The sequence below is a fragment of the Passer domesticus genome, chromosome 1, assembly GCF_036417665.1.
Source record: "Passer domesticus isolate bPasDom1 chromosome 1, bPasDom1.hap1, whole genome shotgun sequence".
NCBI lineage: Eukaryota > Metazoa > Chordata > Aves > Passeriformes > Passeridae > Passer > Passer domesticus.
Window position 1 is genome coordinate 127,443,031 of NC_087474.1, and position 20,212 is coordinate 127,463,242.

General features: G+C 37.3%; 1 protein-coding gene across 2 annotated transcripts in view; it reads left to right on the forward strand.

Moving 5' to 3' along the window:
• The window catches only part of PREX2 (phosphatidylinositol-3,4,5-trisphosphate dependent Rac exchange factor 2), a 168,750-nt gene that overhangs the window by 80,212 nt on the left and 68,326 nt on the right, over positions 1-20,212 (forward strand). For both annotated transcript variants that reach the window (XM_064388503.1, XM_064388513.1), the window contains exons 18-25: positions 553-701; positions 5,248-5,333; positions 7,595-7,731; positions 9,179-9,296; positions 10,127-10,311; positions 11,187-11,348; positions 15,119-15,341; positions 15,689-15,896. In XM_064388503.1, coding sequence (XP_064244573.1) covers positions 553-701; positions 5,248-5,333; positions 7,595-7,731; positions 9,179-9,296; positions 10,127-10,311; positions 11,187-11,348; positions 15,119-15,341; positions 15,689-15,896 — 1,268 coding nt within the window. The remainder of the gene's footprint in view (positions 1-552; positions 702-5,247; positions 5,334-7,594; positions 7,732-9,178; positions 9,297-10,126; positions 10,312-11,186; positions 11,349-15,118; positions 15,342-15,688; positions 15,897-20,212) is intronic.

A 20,212-nucleotide genomic window follows, 5' to 3' on the forward strand; every position in this document is an offset into this window, starting at 1 on the left:
GTTCTGCCATATTCTCAGATGGCACTAGGGCTTTGCCCATACCCTGAGCCACTCTTTGTACTCCTGTAGTTCTACTGTAATGGTGCTTTTCTTGTTAGACCAAAGTTAAAAACTCTTTGTTATGGAACCTAGCAAATATTTACTTACTAAAATATTAATTGGGTTTTTCTTTGTGAAAAGAAACTTTAGTTCCTTTGGAAAATGGTGGATGAAAAATTAAGTACCGTCATAAAATAAATGGCTCGACCAAAGCTGTTGTGTTAATTGCTAAAAAATGAACTGATATTGTAATACTGTCACAAAATCTTGATTAATACTAGGTCTTGTATTTAGCTCTCTTCAGAATGAGTGCTTACCCTTCACATGAATTTAACCAGTTTTACAAACATTTTGTGGTGTAAGTCCCCTGTGCATGGTATGTGAAGGAGTCATAAAGAATGTAAAGAAAATGTGAATGTCATTTTTTCTATTGGGGTTGCATGCCAGCAGAAGAAAACATAATGTTAGTGGTTATAAAAAGCAAACATGTACACAACTGTTGTTATTTCCTAGATGGCAGGCTTGGAAGTTGGGAAGAAAATCTTTGCCATTAACGGTGACCTGGTTTTTCTGCGACCCTTCAGTGAAGTGGATTGCTTCCTGAAAGCCTGTTTAAACAGCAGAAAGCCCCTGCGGGTTCTTGTGAGCACCAAACCTCGAGAGTAAGTTATCATTCCTTTGGGAAATTTTACAAACAACAATTGAAGTGGATTTTCAGAGCAGTGGAACTTCAGAGAGCATTGCTGTAAAGGGTTTTTCAATGGTGTATCTGATCTGACTTTGCAAAGTCAAGCAATTTGATTTGCCTTGATTTTGTTTTATCCTATTTGTGAGTCAGCAAAAGAATCACATGAGTACTTTAGATCTTCAGCTCTGCCACTGTAAATACATGCAGGTACTGCAAGTTTAAATGAAATTTCATTGACTATATGGTCAGTTTTGATCACTTATCTCTCGCTGTGTGTATTAAACAAATTCCTGTGTCTGGGGATTAGTTGCTGGTTTGTCATTGTCAGATTCTGTGGTCTCATGGGCCCCTTCAGCTTGTGTGTTGGTTGTGTAAACAGCAGGAGGAACTAAACATCATCTTAAATCTTAAGGAAATAAACATCATCTTAAACATCATAAATCCTCATCTTTATCAAACAGATGCATTTCTGTACACAGTTTTGCCCATTTCTACCTAAACACAAGTTTTGTTGTGTAAAAGAAGTACAAAGGGAGGCCTAATAGGTGGGCTCAGTAAATGCAAATGAGCATAAGCGTATTAGTAAAGTTAATGCAGTTTTTGCTAGGTTATACATAATAAAGAAGAAGACGACTAAGAAAAACTTGTCAGAAGTAAATTTTTATTCAGAATTTGCAGGATAAAGAGGTGCCATTCTCTGTTACCATAGAGCATACAGTGTGCCTTACTCAGAAATGGCTCTGGTTCAGTGGCAGATGGAAGATCTATTTCTCCTCTTAGTAAGCAAAGGTGTCTTGAGAAGTAAAATGGCACCTAGAACAGGAAAAAGAGCTAAGAAAAATAAATAAGGCATAAAGATGCTTATCTGGCCTGATACTGCAATACCTGTTCCCACCCCCAAACAAAAATAACAATTAAAAATCCCCAGACCACAGAACTTTAGAAAACGTAACAGGCATATCTTGGCCTCTCTTTAATGCAAATCTTGGTTTAATTTCTGACTCAACTTGTGGGTGAATTTCAAGGTTGAGAGAGATGGTCTAGCGAATGTAGAGTTCACAGAAGTCAAATTTCTTTCTCAGTGCTCCCTGCTTTTTGTCAGAAGCTGCTGCTAGCACAACTTAGTTCACAGAAGACGGTTCTCTCCTGAATTCTTAGTCTAAACTGCCAGTGATGGTCTTTCATAGTTATTTGCATGTTCTCAAAGCAGTTTCAGAATGCAATCAAATAGATGGTATCAATAGTTAATACATGAGTACATTTAAAAAGAAATCTAGACTTCAGTGAAGTTTAGATCTCACCTCTGATGATCATCTCCAAATGTATATTATATATAATGTATATTATATACTTTATGTACACTAGAAAAAAAAAAGTGTAAGAAATGATGCATTTCTCTTATTCAAAACTGCCTGTAAATCAAGTTTGCTACAGTCCAAATGCATTTTAAAATCACTTTTCAGCATCAATTTGAATATGTTTGCTTTTGCAATGGGAAAGAAATGGAGCTGGGGCAAAGATCTCTGAAATAATAACAGAGCTGGCTCTGGATGGAAAAGCTGCAGAGTTATATCAGTGCACTGTTATGCATGACCTAACTAGCTCTGATAAGGGCTAATGCAGCTGTGTTGCTTTTTGTAGACCCTGAGCTGGTATCACGAGGATATGCTAGCTTACTTTGGGTGAGCTCAGGGCTTAATTTGAAGGAGTAGATGTGAATTTTGATTGTCGTGTTTCTGTTGGTTAGGTTTGTTAGTAAGCTTATTGCTCTTGTTCTTAGACCAAGCAGGAGGGCAGCACAATGTTCTTGCAAGCCATACCAACAGCAGTGGATGATTCTTACTTTACAAAACTCAGTAGGTACTTTCTGTAGCTGCTCAGAAAAACTGCAATGAAACATTATTTCAAGAAAACTCAGCAAGGAGAGGCACAGGCTGCTGGGAGTGCCTGATGCCTCTTTGCGAGGCTGAGGACTGCAAAGAGTTATTGTGCAGAGAGCATGCTGTGTTTGAGGAGCTGTGCTGCAGGTGGAGCTACAGGAAGAAGTCAACTGGCTGTGCAGTGTGTGAGTGAACGAGCAAAAGAGAGATCAATTATTTTCAGCAATGCTACAGTCTCAGGCTCCCAGGAGTCCATTGTGGTGAAGAACAGCAGGACTCAGAGCCCTGCAGGGTAATTAGCCAAAGGACTCTTAGCTGGGGTCTGATAAAGATGAAGGCTGGAGGCACATCAGAGCACGTACCAACGAGAAGGTTCCTCTTCCTCTGAATTTGACAAGTAGGACTGGTACCTTTTACAAGAGGTCTGGGGCTCTGGACCTAGAAGGCCAAACAACTGATGAGGTGGGGCAAGATCCTTCTGGGATGGTGGGGCCTCCTGAAATGACACCACCTGCACCCTGCCTCAAGACCTCCTCTGCTAACAGGAAAAGAAGGGCAGTTGTGATAGGAGACTCCCTTCCAAGGGGAGTGGAGGGGCTGACCCAACTCACAGGGAAGTCTGCTGTCTCCCAGGGGCTTGGATAAGGGATATTACTGGAAAAAAATCCAGCCTAGTAAGGCCCTCTGGTTACTTTCTGCTAATATTGTTCAAACTGGCAGTGATGAAATAAAGCAGGGAAGTCCGAAGGCAATCAAAAAAGACTACAGTGCCCTGAGACTATTGGTAGAAGGATCAGGAGCATGGTAGTTAATTTTGTTGATTTTTCCAGTAACAAGGAATAATATCAATAGGATTAGGCAGATCCATTAGGTCAATACATGGCTCCTAAGTTGGTGCCAGCAGAAAAATTTTGGGTTTGTTTGACCACAGGATGATCTACTCAGCACCTTGTCTACTAACACCTGACCGGAGTCATTATTTCAGAGTGAAAATGTATTTGCAATTGTTGGTCATTATTTAAACATCACCTCCTAAGGACACAGGAGCAGGCAGTTCCCAAACTGAGAAGTCAAGCAGGTGAGGCAGAAGGCCAGATTGGTTGAACAGGAATATTCTCTGGAAATAAAGCTAAAAAGGAAAATGTATGCCCAATGGATGCAAGGCCAAGTGACATGGGAAGAGTGCAGAGATGCTGCCCACTACTGCTGGGAGAGAATTAATGTGGCCAAAAGTCAGCTGAAGATGAAGCTGGCCAGAAATGTGGGGACAATAAAGAGTTTTTTCAAGTATATTCATGGCAATAGGTGATGTAAAAATAACATTGACCTGTTACAGGATGGTCACCTCACAGAAGGGGACAGGGACAATGCAGAGGTGTTTAATTTATTCTTCACCTCCATCTTTGACATGGGTGGTGGTCCAAAGGGGGTCTCAGTGCCCTGAGCTGGAGGACTATGACTGTGAGAATGATCAACTCCCAGCCAGCCCTGAAATTGTGTGAGATCTGGTGCTTCAGTTGGAACTCTATAAATCTGTGGGGACTGATAAGGGTTCTCCAAGAATCCTCAAAGGGCTAGCTAATGTCATTGTAAAGCCTCTCTTGATGATTTTGAGTTGTCTTGGGAATCTGAAGAGGTCCCAGCTTACTGGAAGCTGGCAGACATCCCTATTTTCAAGAAGGGCAAGAAAGAGGACCTGAGAAATTACAGGCCTGTCAGTTTCACTGCTGCATCTGGTAAAGTTATAGAGAAGATTATTCTGGGAGGTATTGAAAAACACCTGAAAGACAGCACAGGCATTGGTCACAGCCAGCATGGCTTCACGAGAGGAAAGTCCTGCTTATCAAACAAAATTGCCTTTTATGACAGGATACCTCACTGCAGTCTGCAATTTCCTTGGGAGTGGAAAAGGAGGGATAGACACTGATCTTTTCTCTCTGGTGACCAGTGACAGGACCCGAGGGAAAGGCCTGTAATTCTGTCAGGGGAGTTTAAGTTGCATATTATAAAAATGTTCTTCAGCCAGAGGGTGGCTGGGCACTGGATCAGCTCCCCAGGGAAGTGGTCACAGCCCCAGCCTGACAGAGTTCAAGTGTTTGGACAGTACTCTCGGGCACATAGTGTGACTCCTGGGGTATCTGTGCAAGGCCAGGAGTTGGACTTTAATGGTGCTTGTGGGTCCCTTCCAACTCAGCACTTTCTGTGATTCTGTTAAAATGCAGTATGGATCGGATCTGAGTTCTGCAGTTTTCTGCAGCTTCTCTGATCAGATCTGCTGAGATCTCTAGTCCCCAGGCTCTGTCCTCTTGGCTGGGAGAGACTGCCCTTCCCAGGGCTTTCAGTGTTGCTGTGCTACGGCAGCTTACCTAAAGATCAGTCTGTTTGGGAGGAAGTTTAAAGCTATGGTGGTGTTTTGATTTTAATCATCATATTGAATTTCCCTATAAAATAGATTGTTTGTGCTGTCTCAGCTTGCTCTTATTTCTGATGTTGGTGGTGCACAGTATTTGGAATATGAATACTGCAAAATCTGAAAACTGATTTGAATAAAAGTGTGGAGTTTTACAGCCTTGTAACCTACATGCTGCTGAATAACAAAATGCTACCTTTTGCTACATTCATATTAAATCTTTGTGTCAGGACAGTGAAGATTCCTGACTCTGCAGATGGACTTGGATTCCAAATCCGGGGTTTTGGCCCATCTGTTGTCCATGCTGTTGGGAGAGGTAAGCTATAGGAGCTGTCAATGGTACTGGTAAATATATGTTTAATATCTAAATTGCTTGGTTGAGTCAAAATTCAGTCCAGTAATCCATCTTAGGTTTTTATTTTTCCCAAAGTAACAAATAATATTAAATAAACTCAATTATAATTGTTTTGTGTACTTATACTCTGTAAGCTTGGATACATCTTCCAACTATTTTTTTTAAGTGTAGTTACACCAATGTAGGAAAGTTAAGTTAAAGCTGTGCATTCTTTACAGAATAAGGAGAAGATGAAGGATGCAATACAATTGCATGTTGGGAATCTGTGTGTTAATTTGTTAGGTGGCTGTGTGGTTCTGCAATGTTCTGAAAACATTTTACAAAGAAATGTGCTTTTTACAAATCTTTTCAAGAGTTAGTGGCTTTGTCTTAGTAATTGCAGATGGTTCACATAAATACTCTTTTGGGATGTGATTTTCAGATGCTTGCTATCCTACCTCAATGTTTTTGAGCAGTGCACTTGTACTAAAAGAAGTTGAAGCATTATTTCTTGCTGCCTCATGTTGTTTATGGTAGAGCAAACTAACTGTATTTTCAGTTATTGTGGGACAGTTGTGTCTCATTCCCTCCCTCTGCTTTTGTAACTGAGGCATGAAAAGTGAACTGATCTGCAAAACTGATCTGCAAAAGCCAGATTTGAACAAAGTTTGATGATATTTTTTCTAGGCTGTGGTGCCAGAAATTAGATTTTCAAAAGAAAGACTAATAAACTACAGACTTAGTAGCTGATGTGTTAATTATTTCTGCACCTGGATCTCAATTCAACTGCCTATCGTTATTCATTAGGCACATACTTTATTCTGATTAGCCTCAACAATATGCAAGTGCTTGCTTGTGTGATTTGCTAAACCTGGAAGATTTTAAGCATGTGCTTAAATACTTTGCTGAATTGGGACCTTGGGGTTTTCTGAAGAGTGATTTGTTGTTGTTTTTTTGGGGTTTGGGTTTTGTTTGTTTGTTTTTTTTTTTTTTTTTTTTTTAACATAGATATTAAATAAGATCTATTTATATGTTTATTTTTAAGTCTTTTTGGGGGGAAGGGAGATTGTGATAGCTGGTAATAATAGTGTAATTTACAATGACTTTTTTAATATTAGATTTTAAACGCAGCTTTAATCTAATAGTGATAATTCCTAAAATGAGGGAAGCTCATGTATATTCTGCAAGTTATTTCCTTGTCAGATATGCTCAACTGGCAAGTCATGAAGTCATGACAAGCTTTCTATTTGTCAGCCCTGCAAATTCAGTCTAGCCTTTTCTTTCACAGTCCCTAGCTTCTGCAACCCTGGCAGTCTCTAGGCAGTAGATTTTTACTTCCTTGGCACCTCTGTGCCAGTATGAAGACACATTTGGAGGCGAATGTTCAGGTAGCTGGAACTAAGGTCATACTCCAGCAGGCTGTTTTTCAGGAGTGAGTTTGAATCACACTGAAAAGACCTGGAGACAGCTGCTCTTTTTTAGTGCCTATTCAGTCACTGGATTTTCCCAACGCGGTTATTCAGTTGTGAAAATAAGTCACTGAACCAAATATTTTATGTAGCTTAAAGAGAATGTTTTGTTTTGGTGTCATGTTGTGTGTGTCCACCTGTCCCACCCTCTGATAATTTAATTTGAGATATTCTACTTAATTATCTTTGAGATTTTGATTTAAAGCTCTAAGGCCCTCTGCTGTAATTGTGTTGGTAGGGAAGCTGAAAAAAGAACATCATCTTTGGAAATGTCTTTGCAATTTAGATATTTCACTTAATGATTAACATGGTACTCTAGTATGCTCTTGTACTTTATGTATTGCCAGAAAACTTCTGTTTTGTATGTAAAATTGAAACACCTGAATTAAACAAGAGGCTCATAAGCTTGGGTCATATAAAAGTAGGTTAGGTTGTAACTAGTGACTTTCAAGCTAGAGCCATTTTACCCTTTTAAAGTCCTTTTTTTTTTTTGAGGTGAATTTTTCACATTTTCATATTGCTAATCAATGTTTGTAGCTTTGTAAAGCATCCTTTAGGAAACTGTCTGGTCTCTTTTATGGAAACATCTGCTGGCAAACTCCATTTTCTTGGCATCCAGCTGGTCTACAGAAGTACTTTGTGGTCAAGGGAAGTATGTAAGGATCAGTCAGATCAGGTTCTGATTTTTTAAAAAAAGATGTTTTTTGGACTCTAAACTTGAAAGGAGATGTTTAGAAAAAGAAGTTTGCTAACTGTGTGGGTTTTTATGAATAGGAACAGTGGCAGCTGCAGCAGGTCTCCACCCTGGCCAGTGCATAATCAAAGTGAATGGAATTAATGTCAGCAAAGAGACTCATGCAAGTGTTATTGCTCATGTCACAGCCTGCAGGAAGTACAGGCGGCCAATGCAGGTATGTCTCATTTGGTGCCCTTGCACATTTTCTTCTAGATTTCTATTTTTGGTCAAAGTAAACAGTGTGGTCTTAATCTCTATGCGCAAGTCTACTGTGTTTGAGTGGGGTGAGAGGAAAGAAGTGGTGAATAAAACTGAAGGAAAGCCAACTGAAGTGTAAAAGCTGAAGATTGCTCAATGGTGATCAAAATCTGCTTAGATTCTGCACTGAAATAAATATCATAGATAATTTTTAAATGGTGTTTTAAAAGGGCTATTTAAAGCATTTCTGCAGTCCTATGCAGAAAGAATTTTGAGGTATATTGTCATTTTGATGGAGAGGGAATCACACACCTTTCTGCCTGCTCAGCAGCAGGAGAATGAAATACATAAAACTGATCTTCTTCCAGAATTTTGTTACACTTCAGTACACAGAGAGCAGAGTGCATATATTCCATCCATAAAAGAGTTGCCATTGCATTCCAGTCTTGAGAATAAGTATATATTAAAGGACTCAAAATTTCCTGTTTTTAAATGCATGCAAATTTTATTATCTTTGCTGTGTTACTTAAGGAGAAAATCTCAGGCTTCCAAGACACAAGTTTAGGAAGAAAACCAAACCAAGCTGGATTCTATAATGTAATTTTCCAATTCTCTGCAAGTTTTTCATAAACTGAGAACCAATATTATTAATTAACTTCACAAACTCTTCAAGTATGTGTTTACTGAGGAGAAAAATCTAATTAAAAGTAAGTGTTGAATCCTTCTCCCATACCTACTGCAGAGTTATAAGAATTATATAGTTATAACTGTGTCACATAAATACAATTTTTATGAAAATGTTCTTGGGATGTTTGTGTTTAAATGATAATACAGAACTAAAATTTTTACATGGCATTTCGAGGTCAAACTCACCTATTCTTTAAAGGAAGATGCACTCTATTAAAGAGAAAATGTCCTGTTCACTAGTAGCAAAACTGGCTAGAATAAAAGATAAATTAAATTCATTATACCAGTTTTGTTCTCTCTGTGTATAACTGTAGACTTCCTGTGTAAGGCTGTAGTATAGGTTCTTTGTGCCAGTGACACATGGTGATGGATTAGCTGGACATTCTCTGTCTTTGGTTGATAATCCATAACTTTTGCTACCAGGTTTGTGGATGCACAGCAGATTTAGCAAAGCAAAAATTGTTTTTTCACCATGATTTCTTGGAGAAAAATATTTTTCAATCTGCAATTTGATTTGAACTATCTTAAATTATTTTTGGCAGAGACATAAAAATTATGGATGTCATGCTGTCAGAGACTTCATACTGTCTCATGACAATATATGCTGTAATAAAAAAATAACTTGCCAAAATTCTCTGGATTTTTTTTTAACTTATGCCTTAAAAATAGTGAAATAGTTGCTATCAGTTGCACTTGCAAAGCTTTTTCTACCTGTGTATTTTTTGTTGTTTTTCTAGCAAGATTCTATACAGTGGGTTTACAACAGCATTGAAAGTGCGCAGGAAGATCTTCAGAAAGCAAACACCAAACCCTCTGGAGATGATGGAGGTGATGCCTTTGACTGTAAAGTGGAAGGTATGTGATGCTTGCTTGGTCTTGTTGCTGAGAATGCTGTTATAATACAAGGAAAATTTAGACAGTGGGTTTGTTTGCGGAGAGGAAATTTTGAGCAGATCCTAAGATGTGATTAATATAAGGATTTGTTTTCTTATGTATTCTAGACATATAAATTTAGCATGGTATTCCTTAAAAGCTACTATCTTACCCATTTAAAGAAAATACTTCCATTAACACTTTGGGGAAAATCTCTTTATTTTCATTTGTAAGAAACATAAACCTAGGCATTAGCTGATTTATTTTCACCACTAGTAATCATTTATGGCAAACTAGATACATTAGTCATTACTGCATGGGAAATAAAAAAAACTACTATCCTTCAGATTATTTTCAGGCAATTAACATTTAGATAAAACTGCATTCATCTGCAACTTGTAATTAAAGAGACAGTTAATATGTGAACTGTGCATTCATAAATGCAGTTATTGAGGTTTAATTTCTGAATGTTGACAGTTTTCATAGCGATATTCTTCTACTTTATTTAGAAATTCGCAGTTCTCCCTTTTTTGGGTCCTTCTTAATGTCTCTGGATTATAAATGGAATGGAATTACTCCCTTAAATAACAGTTTGTAAAGAAAGAGTAATGCCTGTTTTGCAGTCCAGTATTTTAACATCTACAAATCTACTGGTGTTCTGATTTTTATATTTTTCAGCCAGGTTTTTAAATAAATGTTTTTAAATAGAATGGTCAGAACATACCCCTTTCTAGAATGTTTGCCTGTGTCCTTTGTAGTTCTTTTAATGGCCAGGACTTGTAAACTGATTTGTGTTACTTTACTTATTCTAGAGGTAATTGACAAATTTAACACTATGGCAATAATTGATGGGAAGAAAGATCATGTGAGTCTGACTGTTGACAATGTTCATCTGGAGTATGGAGTGGTTTATGAGTATGACAGCACAGCTGGAATAAAGTGCCATGTCTTAGAAAAAATGATTGAACCAAAGGGATTTTTCAGTTTGACTGCAAAGGTATGAAGCATTTTTTGTATGTTAATGATTGTTGTGGAGAAAGTGGAGAAACTTGTGGGTTTTTTTACTCTTATGATTGCATGTCTTTCATTTGATACCTTATAATTGGTCACCTTTACCTCTTTGATGTTTTGGAGAATAATTGTGTGCTCAGGAGGCAAAAAGAGTTATGTTGTTACTATAAATTGAGCGTTTAAATCTAAAAAAAGGTTAAAAGATCTTCAAAGTCTTCCATTCCTCCTGCCCCTCTCCCTTGTTTCTTAATTATCAAATAAAACATGAAAGAAAGACCAAGATCTACTGAAATATCTATAAAGGCTATATACTACCCTCATGTCTTCAACATGCCTTTTAATTAGTTTTCTCTCACCATTATAACAAGGCTTCAGTCTTTGCTGGGCAGTACTGCTTATACTGTGCCCTATTTCCTAGCCTTTTTATGCAGAATATGCAAGAGGATAGCACTCAGTTTTCTTTTGTGCTTTTTCAATGTGTTAGTATTCTGCCAAACTGAAGGTTTTCTAGAAGTAATGAATGAATTAATTCAGCAGCTCTGCATAATATGTGCTGATCAAGTAAATACAGCAGATAATGTATTTCAGAGGAGCCATAGTGGTTACATTAGTAGGAAATTAGTAGTAAATCCATTATCAAACAATGTCATGAGAAGCCAAGCAAAAATACTTATGGTATAATTTAGCAGGGAATAGATTCAAGAAAACCTCTTTGCGTCCCAAGCTTCATTAATTGTTGTTGTGCACCATTTTCTGTAGTGTTATCAGGCCTTTCAGCTTTAGTTATAAGAGATGATCAGTAAGGGGAAATTTTAGTCAACTTAATTTCATAATATGCTTTTCTTGTTTTTATTATCTTAGATTCTTGAAGCACTGGCAAAAAGCGATGAACATTTTGTGCAGAATTGCAACAGCCTCAATTCCTTAAATGACGTGATCCCCACTGAACTTCAAAGTAAATTCAGTGTCATTTGCAGTGAGAAAATTGAGCATATCTACAGAAGAATCTCTAGCTATAAAAAGGTATGACCTGCATGTTCTAAACTTGATTATATTTGTCTTTTAAGAATAAAACAGGGGAATGTGGTACAGTTTGAATAGCTCTTCAGAGTCTCTATGGCAGTGACAAAATGTGGCTGAAAGTTTAGCTATTTTGAAGCATGAATGCCTTAATGGAGTAATTGCATCAATTGTTTTCAAGCCATTCTCTTTCTTATCCCTTTTTAGAATTTGGGTAGTTTGTATTCTTTCTTGTTTGCTGTGTTCAGTCGTAGAGACAATCAACTGCATATTTCCGCAAAAGGGCCGTCATTCTTGTAAATGTCTTGAACCAATACTCTAGTGAATTTGCAGATGTTAACCAAAAATGTAGCAATAACAACAGAATTACTTTATTTTTCTTTCCAGTGCAAGTCAAATACCAAATTTTAACCCTTTTATTCAACTTTTAGACCCTAGCATCTGTTAATGGTAGCATCTCTGTAATTTATTAGCTTTGCTTGGTTTAATAAAACATAATAGCATGGAAAAGTGGAGAAGGCACTGACTTTCATATGCTTGAGATCTTAATTAATGATACATACGTAAATGAATAAATAGCCCAGACTATGACCTCTAGTTGCTGTTGGTGCATTTCTCTATAGTTTAACCAAGCAGGGCATAAATGAATTAACCATGTGCCATTTTGTTAATGCAAACTCATTTTCTCATCCAGACCCCTCGTTCCTCTCTCATGGAACCTAATTGTGGGGAGGTGAATTACTTTGAAGAAGGCTCAAAATGTCTGCAAAAACATGGGTCTGCCCTGTCTTACCTCATTTCGGGATCTGAGTTGTGACGTGTAGAAACTGGTCTGTTCTGAGAGTTTATACATAAAAATTTGAAAAGAGAAAAAAAAAAAGCAAAGGAAAAAGAAAGTGAATACTGTGAGCTGTGAAGCTTCACACATTTGCAGAAGCTGCATTTAAAAGACTGGATAATGATTTTTCAGTTTTCAAAGGAAAGTAGGGAGAACTGTTAGGAGTATCTGTAGCTTAGTAGTCAGTAGGACAAAGGCCAAAAAGCAGCTTGTCAGACTTCTCCAGGTGCTCTCTAAAATGAAATGGAATAAACTGAGTTGTGCAAATGGAGACATCAAAAGAATCCTGATCTTGCTTTAGCAAAAATCTGACCTCTCTAGTGTTTGCCTGAGTTAAAAACCTCCATGTTTCCAATTTGGTTAAAATTAAAAATATCATTTAAAAAAACCACCAAAACTAATTAGTTTTTATATTAACTGTTACAGTTCAAGTAACATGCAGGTGATTTATATGTTTTCTGTAGCTGAAAAATTTGACTGTGATATATAGCCTCTATAGAGGAGGCCAAGACAGTAAATCAAATTTTGTTGTGCTTGCTGGATGTGAAACAAACAGCCTCTGGGAAGTTTTCATAGTTCTTACACTGTCTAGAAGCAGATATTCCTGATACAGATGTACTTTAAATCTCATCTGCTCAAAAATCAGTAGTTTCACAGTTATAGCTTTTAATGACAATTAGTAATGCAGTGGATTTCAGGAATAGATGTGTCATTTTCTTGGCAAGGTAAAGGTAACCATAGTTACAGGAGACTTTCGGAGTGCCTGAGCCCAGCTTGGCTGCTGGTTTTACTGTGAAAGTTCGAATTCTATAAATAAAAATCTGGTGGATTTCTGCAGTTCCTACTATTATTATTATCAGAACATTTTGCTCCTAATAGACCTCGATTCTAGTGCCATGAGTCCCAGATGTTTCTCAACACATATATGAAAAGAATTTTGGTCCTGACTTATGACCTGATTAAATCATAGCCAGTGTTTGGTCTCTCTGGAGCAGGATGTGTGGGAGATTGAGATGTGAAATATGTACTGCTTGCAGAAACATTTTCATCATTGAATGTCCTTAGTAGCCTTCTTAACAATTTGTGCATTCTTCAGCCTTTGAACAACTCCATAATTGGATTTCTTGTAACCCTCCAGATCTTGTTGTGATCTAAAGATTTAAATGTAATTATCCCAACAAGTGTTCGTCAGGCTGAAGTGATATGACACCAAAATAAACAGAAATTCAAGTCCGAGTACAGAAACATCTTACTTTGCAGAAAGGATATGTCTTAATTCAACTGAAGCGTTAGTAAAAGTTGACTGATTTGAATTTTTACTGACATTTATTAGTGAAGAAACTTTGCAAGTTAACTTTGAAAATATGCGTGAGCTGGGGTTCATAGCTGAAGTAGGTCTGTGTGCTTTGACTGGAGAGATATTGTGATTAAAACACTGATTACATCTTTCCAGAAAAAAATCTTTCCTGACAACAAACTGCACTGAAAATGACACATATTGACAAAAATCCTACTTGTGACTGACAAATAAATCTCTATTCCAACTGAAGAGCTTGATCAGATGACTTGATTCTGATGTAGATATAGTTGTTGAGTGTCCAGTTCCCTTCTCACCATCTTGGGTTGGCATCTTCTCATCTTAAAAGCCAAGTAACTCTAAGCCTATTCAAGACACTGCACAACATTTAGGATGTTAGAGTCAAGGAGATGTGGCTAAGCACTATGTTAGAATTAGACCATAAAAAACATTCCTCATTGCTGAGCTGATATATAGGGGGAGAAGAGGTGCTGGGCTAGGAACATCTGCAAAATGGGGTTTTTGCAGTTTTATGTACTAGTGCTCGTCTGCTTCCTAATGTCACTCAAAATGGAGGAATGGTTGAGGTTGGAATGGACCTCTGCAGGTATGGTCCTGCCAACCCTGCTTAAGCAGGGCCACCTAGAGATGATTGCCCAGGACCATCTTTGAGGAGGGAGATCTGACCTCTCTTCCCTGAACTTCTCTGAGCTACTTGTGCCAGTGCTCAATCACCCTCACAGTGCAAAAGTGTTTCCTGACATTCAGAGGAAACTCCTGTGTTTACATTTGAGCCCAATGCCTCTGGTACTGGCCCTGGAAAGAGCCTGGCTTTGTCCTCTTTGCCCTATTCCTTCAGGCATTCATATACATTGATGTGTTTTCCCCTGAGCTTTCTCTTCTCCAGGTTGAAGGGTCCCAGCTCTCTCAGCCTTTCCTCACAGGAGAGCTGCTCCAGTCCCTGAACCATCTCAGAGGGCTCAGCTCCACTGGGCTCTCTCCAGTGTGCCCGTGTCTGTTTCTGTGAAGCCCAGATGTGGACTCAGGACTCGAGGGGAGGCCCCACTGGTGCTGAGAAGAACAGGATCACCTCCCTCCAACCCTTGACAATGCTTCTCCTAATGCAGGAGGATAAGATATAATTAAAGAGGACTTCCTCCTTCCGGATCAGGAAATCCAGAATTTATACTTTCTGATTTTGTCTTCATTATAGCTTCAGACAAAAAATTTCATGGATTTTTTTTCATTTTCATTTTTGGAAAATACTGGCTTGAAAACATCTGCAGATGTTTATAAATGTTATGAGCTGTACAGCAGTTTCAGACTTGCTCCCCAGAAAGACAATTAATTTTTGTTATGTTCTATGGGAAATAAATTCTATCTCTCTTTTATAAAGCTATTTCTATGTCTTAAAACAAAATTTGCTTCAAAAAACAACCCCTTAAAAATGTAAAATAAAAATTATTTTTCTTTCCCTTTTAGAGGAAGATGGAAATTATGGAGTCAAGACACTTTAAGTCAAGGATGACTGAAATATTTTAAGCTTTTATTTTCTAGATAGGTACACAAGAGTTGTTAGCTACATGCAAACAAGAGAAGAGCTGATAATCTAAATTTGGTTTTCTTTCTTACTTCTAGTTTTCAAGAGTATTAAAAAACAGAGCTTGGCCTACCTTCAAACAAGCTAAGTCAAAGATTTCACCACTTCACAGCAGTGATTTCTGTCCAACCAATTGCCATATCAATGTGATGGAAGTGTCTTACCCTAAGACCTCAACTTCCCTTGGTAGTGCCTTTGGTGTACAGTTAGACAGCAGAAAACATTCTTCCCATGAGAAGGAGAATAAGAACACTGATCAAGGTAAGTTAACTGAGCTTGAAAGAGCTACTTCCAGTGCTTCTGATATAGAGTCTTAAAAGGTAATCACTTTAGGTTTATAGCCCAGATATTAAAATTGAGGACAAGTCTTTCTGAAATCACCCTTCTTTTGATTTTAGTTTTATTTTACAGCATGATAATGAGTAGTCAATTTCACAATTTTATTTTTTCCTAAATACCTTGACTTTGAAATGCAAATAAAATACAAAATTAAATAAGTACATGAATTTTAAACAGAAAAATATTTCAGTGTCTGTTAGGTATTTTACTAACTTCAAAATGTATGTTGAAAAAAAGATAATGATGAAATTGCTTTGAATTTTTCCCAGGTAAACTGAATCCCATGATTTATGTGCAACATACCATTACTACTATGGCTGCCCCTTCAGGACAGTCTCTTGGCCAGCAAGAGGGCCATGGTCTGAGGTACCTCTTAAAAGAAGAAGACTTAGAAACGCAAGATGTCTATCAAAAATTGCTGTTCAAATTACAAGCTGCACTGAAAGAGGTGGAAACCTGTGTCTGCCAAATAGATGAGTAAGTAAATGTTACCATTTGGACTTGCCTTTGATTTTTGCACAGAAGATAATGATAAATCTGGGCAATGCTTCTGTGTAGCACAGGATTCAATGCTGACTTCTGACAGAATCAAAGTAAAGTAAGAAATTTAAGTGCAGGTAAATGCTGTATTTTGATCTTTTTCACAGCATACCTGACTTTTTTCCCCACAGTTTGTAGGTTTTTTTCCAGTTGTAGATTTTCTTTATAATGTGGCAAAGTGAGTTAATTTGAAGTGAGGAAAATATGAGGCATACAATGTCAGCTACAATTTCACTAAGAATGGAAACAAAGGGGTATAAAAATGGCCTTTATTGAACTCTTCAGGTATTGCTGAATAGTCCCACAGGTGAATTTTTGGTAAGACATTACTCACCTACAGGGAGAACATTAATTTGTTAGAAATTTTTCAAAACCAAATTGACCTTAAGGAAGAGCTGTGGATTTAGGGGGAGCCTAATCACCCTTGAGTGATTAGGACATTTGGCTTGAATGTGGGAGACTCAGAGTCTTATCACAGTTAGTCCTAATTCAGGACAAGGATTTATAACTTGCTTTTTCTTTAGCTAAATAAGAGAGTTGACTCCTGGGCTATTTACTTGGGATAAGGATGAAGAAGTATAAGAAATATTTGTTTTGAAAGATTCCATATGTAATGCAAATGTCGGAAATTAATTTTGAAAACAAAACCAGCAAAATATTTTGAGCTTAAAATACAATCTGTCATGATCTCCAGTTTAATAAGTGGTGTATCATTGTTTCTGATGTTATCTTGAAGACTGTGGTGTGATTTGTCCTTTCATGTGGGACTGAAGGTGGGATTTCTTTTTTTTTTTACTGTTTTCATAATATTCTCCTTGTAATAGTTATGGAAGTAATTGTAATTATTATAAGTAACTGTAACGTATCACATACTGCAATGGGAATGAAAGCAAGAGTTGACTCAGTATTTTTAAGAAAATGTTGTTTCCTGTGCCTTTACGTAGTTCTGCTAATTGTCATGCTGAAGATGAAGTAAATTAAATAAATTAATGATATTTTCAGTGCTTGGCTGCACTTCGAAATGACTATCTGTAAAGCCTATGTTGTCTCTCTTCCTCATGGAAGTCAAAATATTATATATGGAATTTTAGTCAATACTTCAGGAAGTTCACTTGCCAGTATGCCACACCTTTCCTTTCCACTCCCTTGAGCTTGTGATGCAAAAGCACAGGAAATTCTGAGCCTTTCTTTTGTATAAATGTATATATAAATACACACACAGAAAAATTGTGTACAAACACAAAGGTTCACATTTTAATTCCTGAATTTTCTGTACAGTGACCTTGTAGCTGATCTTGTATAAGGTAGGCAGATGTATTTAGCAAATTTTACCTTTGCCTGATAGGAAGACTGGGACTTTGACTTTTCATGCTTTATTCCTCATGGACATTGAGTGGGCTGCCAGTGAGTAATTACTGTAGAGGAAAGCAGTTCTAAAAAGGAAACAGGATAGCTAAGAGACCTACTTAAAAGTGCTGAACAGGGAAGAGTGAGCAGTCCTGAGGTACATGGTATATTAGAACATAGTTACAGATGCTAATTAACTCTTGAGATTTAGGACTGAAGAAACAAAAGATAGAGTGACACAATAGATAATCCAACAGCCATGCTTTAATTAGAAATTTTCATACTTAAATAGCTGGGAGGAAATGCTTGATTTTGTGCTTTTTATAAAGACAATAGAATTTATTTTTTCTGTTGTGTCATAGTAACAATAAAATTGATGTCTTTTTTATTGAGTTTATTATTATCCTAAACAATCCTCATTATTTTAATATTCTCAGGATGAATGATATGAACATGGTATCTATCACCATTTTTGATTTATATTGATATTGTGTGACAGAAAAATTGGACTACTGAATGACTGTCTGGTACTGTTTATACTTACTGATGGAAAACTTGCTCATGCATGTTACTAGAGGTCTCTGCTCTAGTAACTGTGTTGAGGTCTGTACTGGTCTGTGTTTCAGCTCACAAAATCTTGGGGCAGTGTTGTCTGCTCAACCTCTGCTGTCTGTTAGTGAATTGAAAAATGAGTGCTTCATCTGAAGAGCAGGTCTTTGAGAGCCTGTGGCTTATGGCAAGGGAACATTTAAGAGGAGATTTTGTACTCCTAATTATTGTCTGCACAGGAGTTTATGAGATGGTTTGCTGATGAGTTTTAGTTGCATAAGTGATGTAGTACTGACAGAGAGTGAGAGAAATACACACAGAATATGTATCCCCTTTCCACAGCCTCTCCAGGCTCTACTGTGCTCACATTCAAATAGTTTAATGGTATCCCAATACTTCTTTAGTGATGCTTCAGATACCCCACGTTGCTGCTAGGTGTTTCACAGAAATAAGTCAGTTTTCGAATTGTTTTCTGTATAGTGACTCTGCTGGGTTCTTGCTTCTCATGCACTCAGTGCTTTCCCACTATCCCAACTCTTTTTTGGAAAGATGTCTTTCAGGAGCATACAAGAGGTTTGAACATTTTTCAAGCCTCTGTAGAGTGAGGAAAAGGCAGAGAGGGTTTTTTGTTACTGCCATTTTTAATTCTTTGACTAACCATAGCAGGTTTTGTTTGTCAGGGTTATGTTGACTTGGGGTGCACATAGGACTAATTTCCACTGATGAGGACTTTTTTTAAGATTTAAATTTCTCAATTTCATTGAAATGTTTTTCATAGAGACTCTCTAGCTGTAAGTTACTATTCATGCATGTGTTTCTCCTTTGAGAGCTAGATATCTAAGGTAATTTAGTTTGGGGTAGGCCCGTCTCTGGAGAAAGTGTATTGTGCATGTGTTGTGTTTAAGAAGAAAAAGAAAAGTGCATTAAAGCATGATTATTGGAGAGGGGATGTATCCAGGTTTTTATTTTAAACTCCCAGGACTGAGTTTTTAAGAGCACATCAGTGACTTCAGTAACTACTTTCTCCAGAACTTGGTAATCCAAAGTTCCATCTTTCGTTCATGGTTCAGCAAAAAAATTTTCCTTAGAAAAAGAGCCTGCCTGCTGAGAGAAATGGAAAAGCCCCCTTAGGAAAAGATCCAGCTACCTTAATCAGTCTTTTACTGAGCTCTTGGCAGCAGTGACTAAAAGTCACATAAAAGAAGGGGATATAATAGTCTGTCTGTCTTGACAAATAATTACTCCGGGGAAGATACTTTCAGGAGCTGAAATTGCAGTTCATTATACTTGTTTCTTAATCTTGATTATTTTCTTGCAACAACAAAATCCCCAAGAAGTTACTAGAATGAACTTTTATTTTTAAGTGGATGAGAGTGGGGACATAAGAACAAGCAAAAGTATAGATTTATCTTTGTCCTTATCTTTCAGCAGGCAGAACTAGATGGTCTTTTTGGTTTAAGAGCAGTGTTAGAAAGTTGTGCCATGAATTTGTCCAATCTTTTTTTTGAATCCCTTAGATCCTTCTTACTGAGAAAGTTTTACAGGTATAAAGAACTATTTTCCAAGGGTTTCTGCTTCCATAACACATTTATTTTAGGACAAGTTCAAAAACACATGTGCTCTAGCATGAGATTGACACTGAACACTGATGCAAAATATGGGTCCCATCTCTCTTCCTGTACTCATGGAATTATGCTTGCCAGTGACTGGAAAGAAATGAGTTATGATTTCCTACGATTTGAAGTGTTAAGGCATAATGTAGCCCAAAAAATATCAGTCTAGTGGAGGGGTGAGTTTAAATTCTAGTGAAATGATACCTTTAGTATCATTTTTCTGTATTCTAGTTGCAGTTCAGGTCAGTATCTTTAACTATATGTGGGATAAAATCTGTCTATTCCCATAAGTAGTAAGAATTTAATGTAAGAAGATCTAACCTGTTTTTAAATCCTGCCATATACTTGGTAGAAAGTTTGCCAGTTGACCATTCTGACAGCTCCTTCAATAAAACCCTGCTACTATTTCTAACTAATTCAAGGAGGGAAAAAAAGTTTAGTGTCCTCTGATTTCAGGTAGTTAACAAATAGTTTCTGCAAGAAAAATGCTGTTTTTGAAGTCCAAATATTAATTTGAAAGTGTGATTTTAATGGAGTGTTTGAGCAATAGGAATTAAAGGACAATGGCCCATTGTTGCTGTTCTGATCTTGAAAGTAAATTAGAGCATCTCAGTATGAATTAATCATCCAAGAACATGAATTTTTCACTGCCAGTATTTCTGCGTGTTCTAAAAGTAGCAATCTGCACTGTTCTCTCTTCTTGGCTGGATGTCACTTTTGTGCTTGTCACAGACACTTGTATAT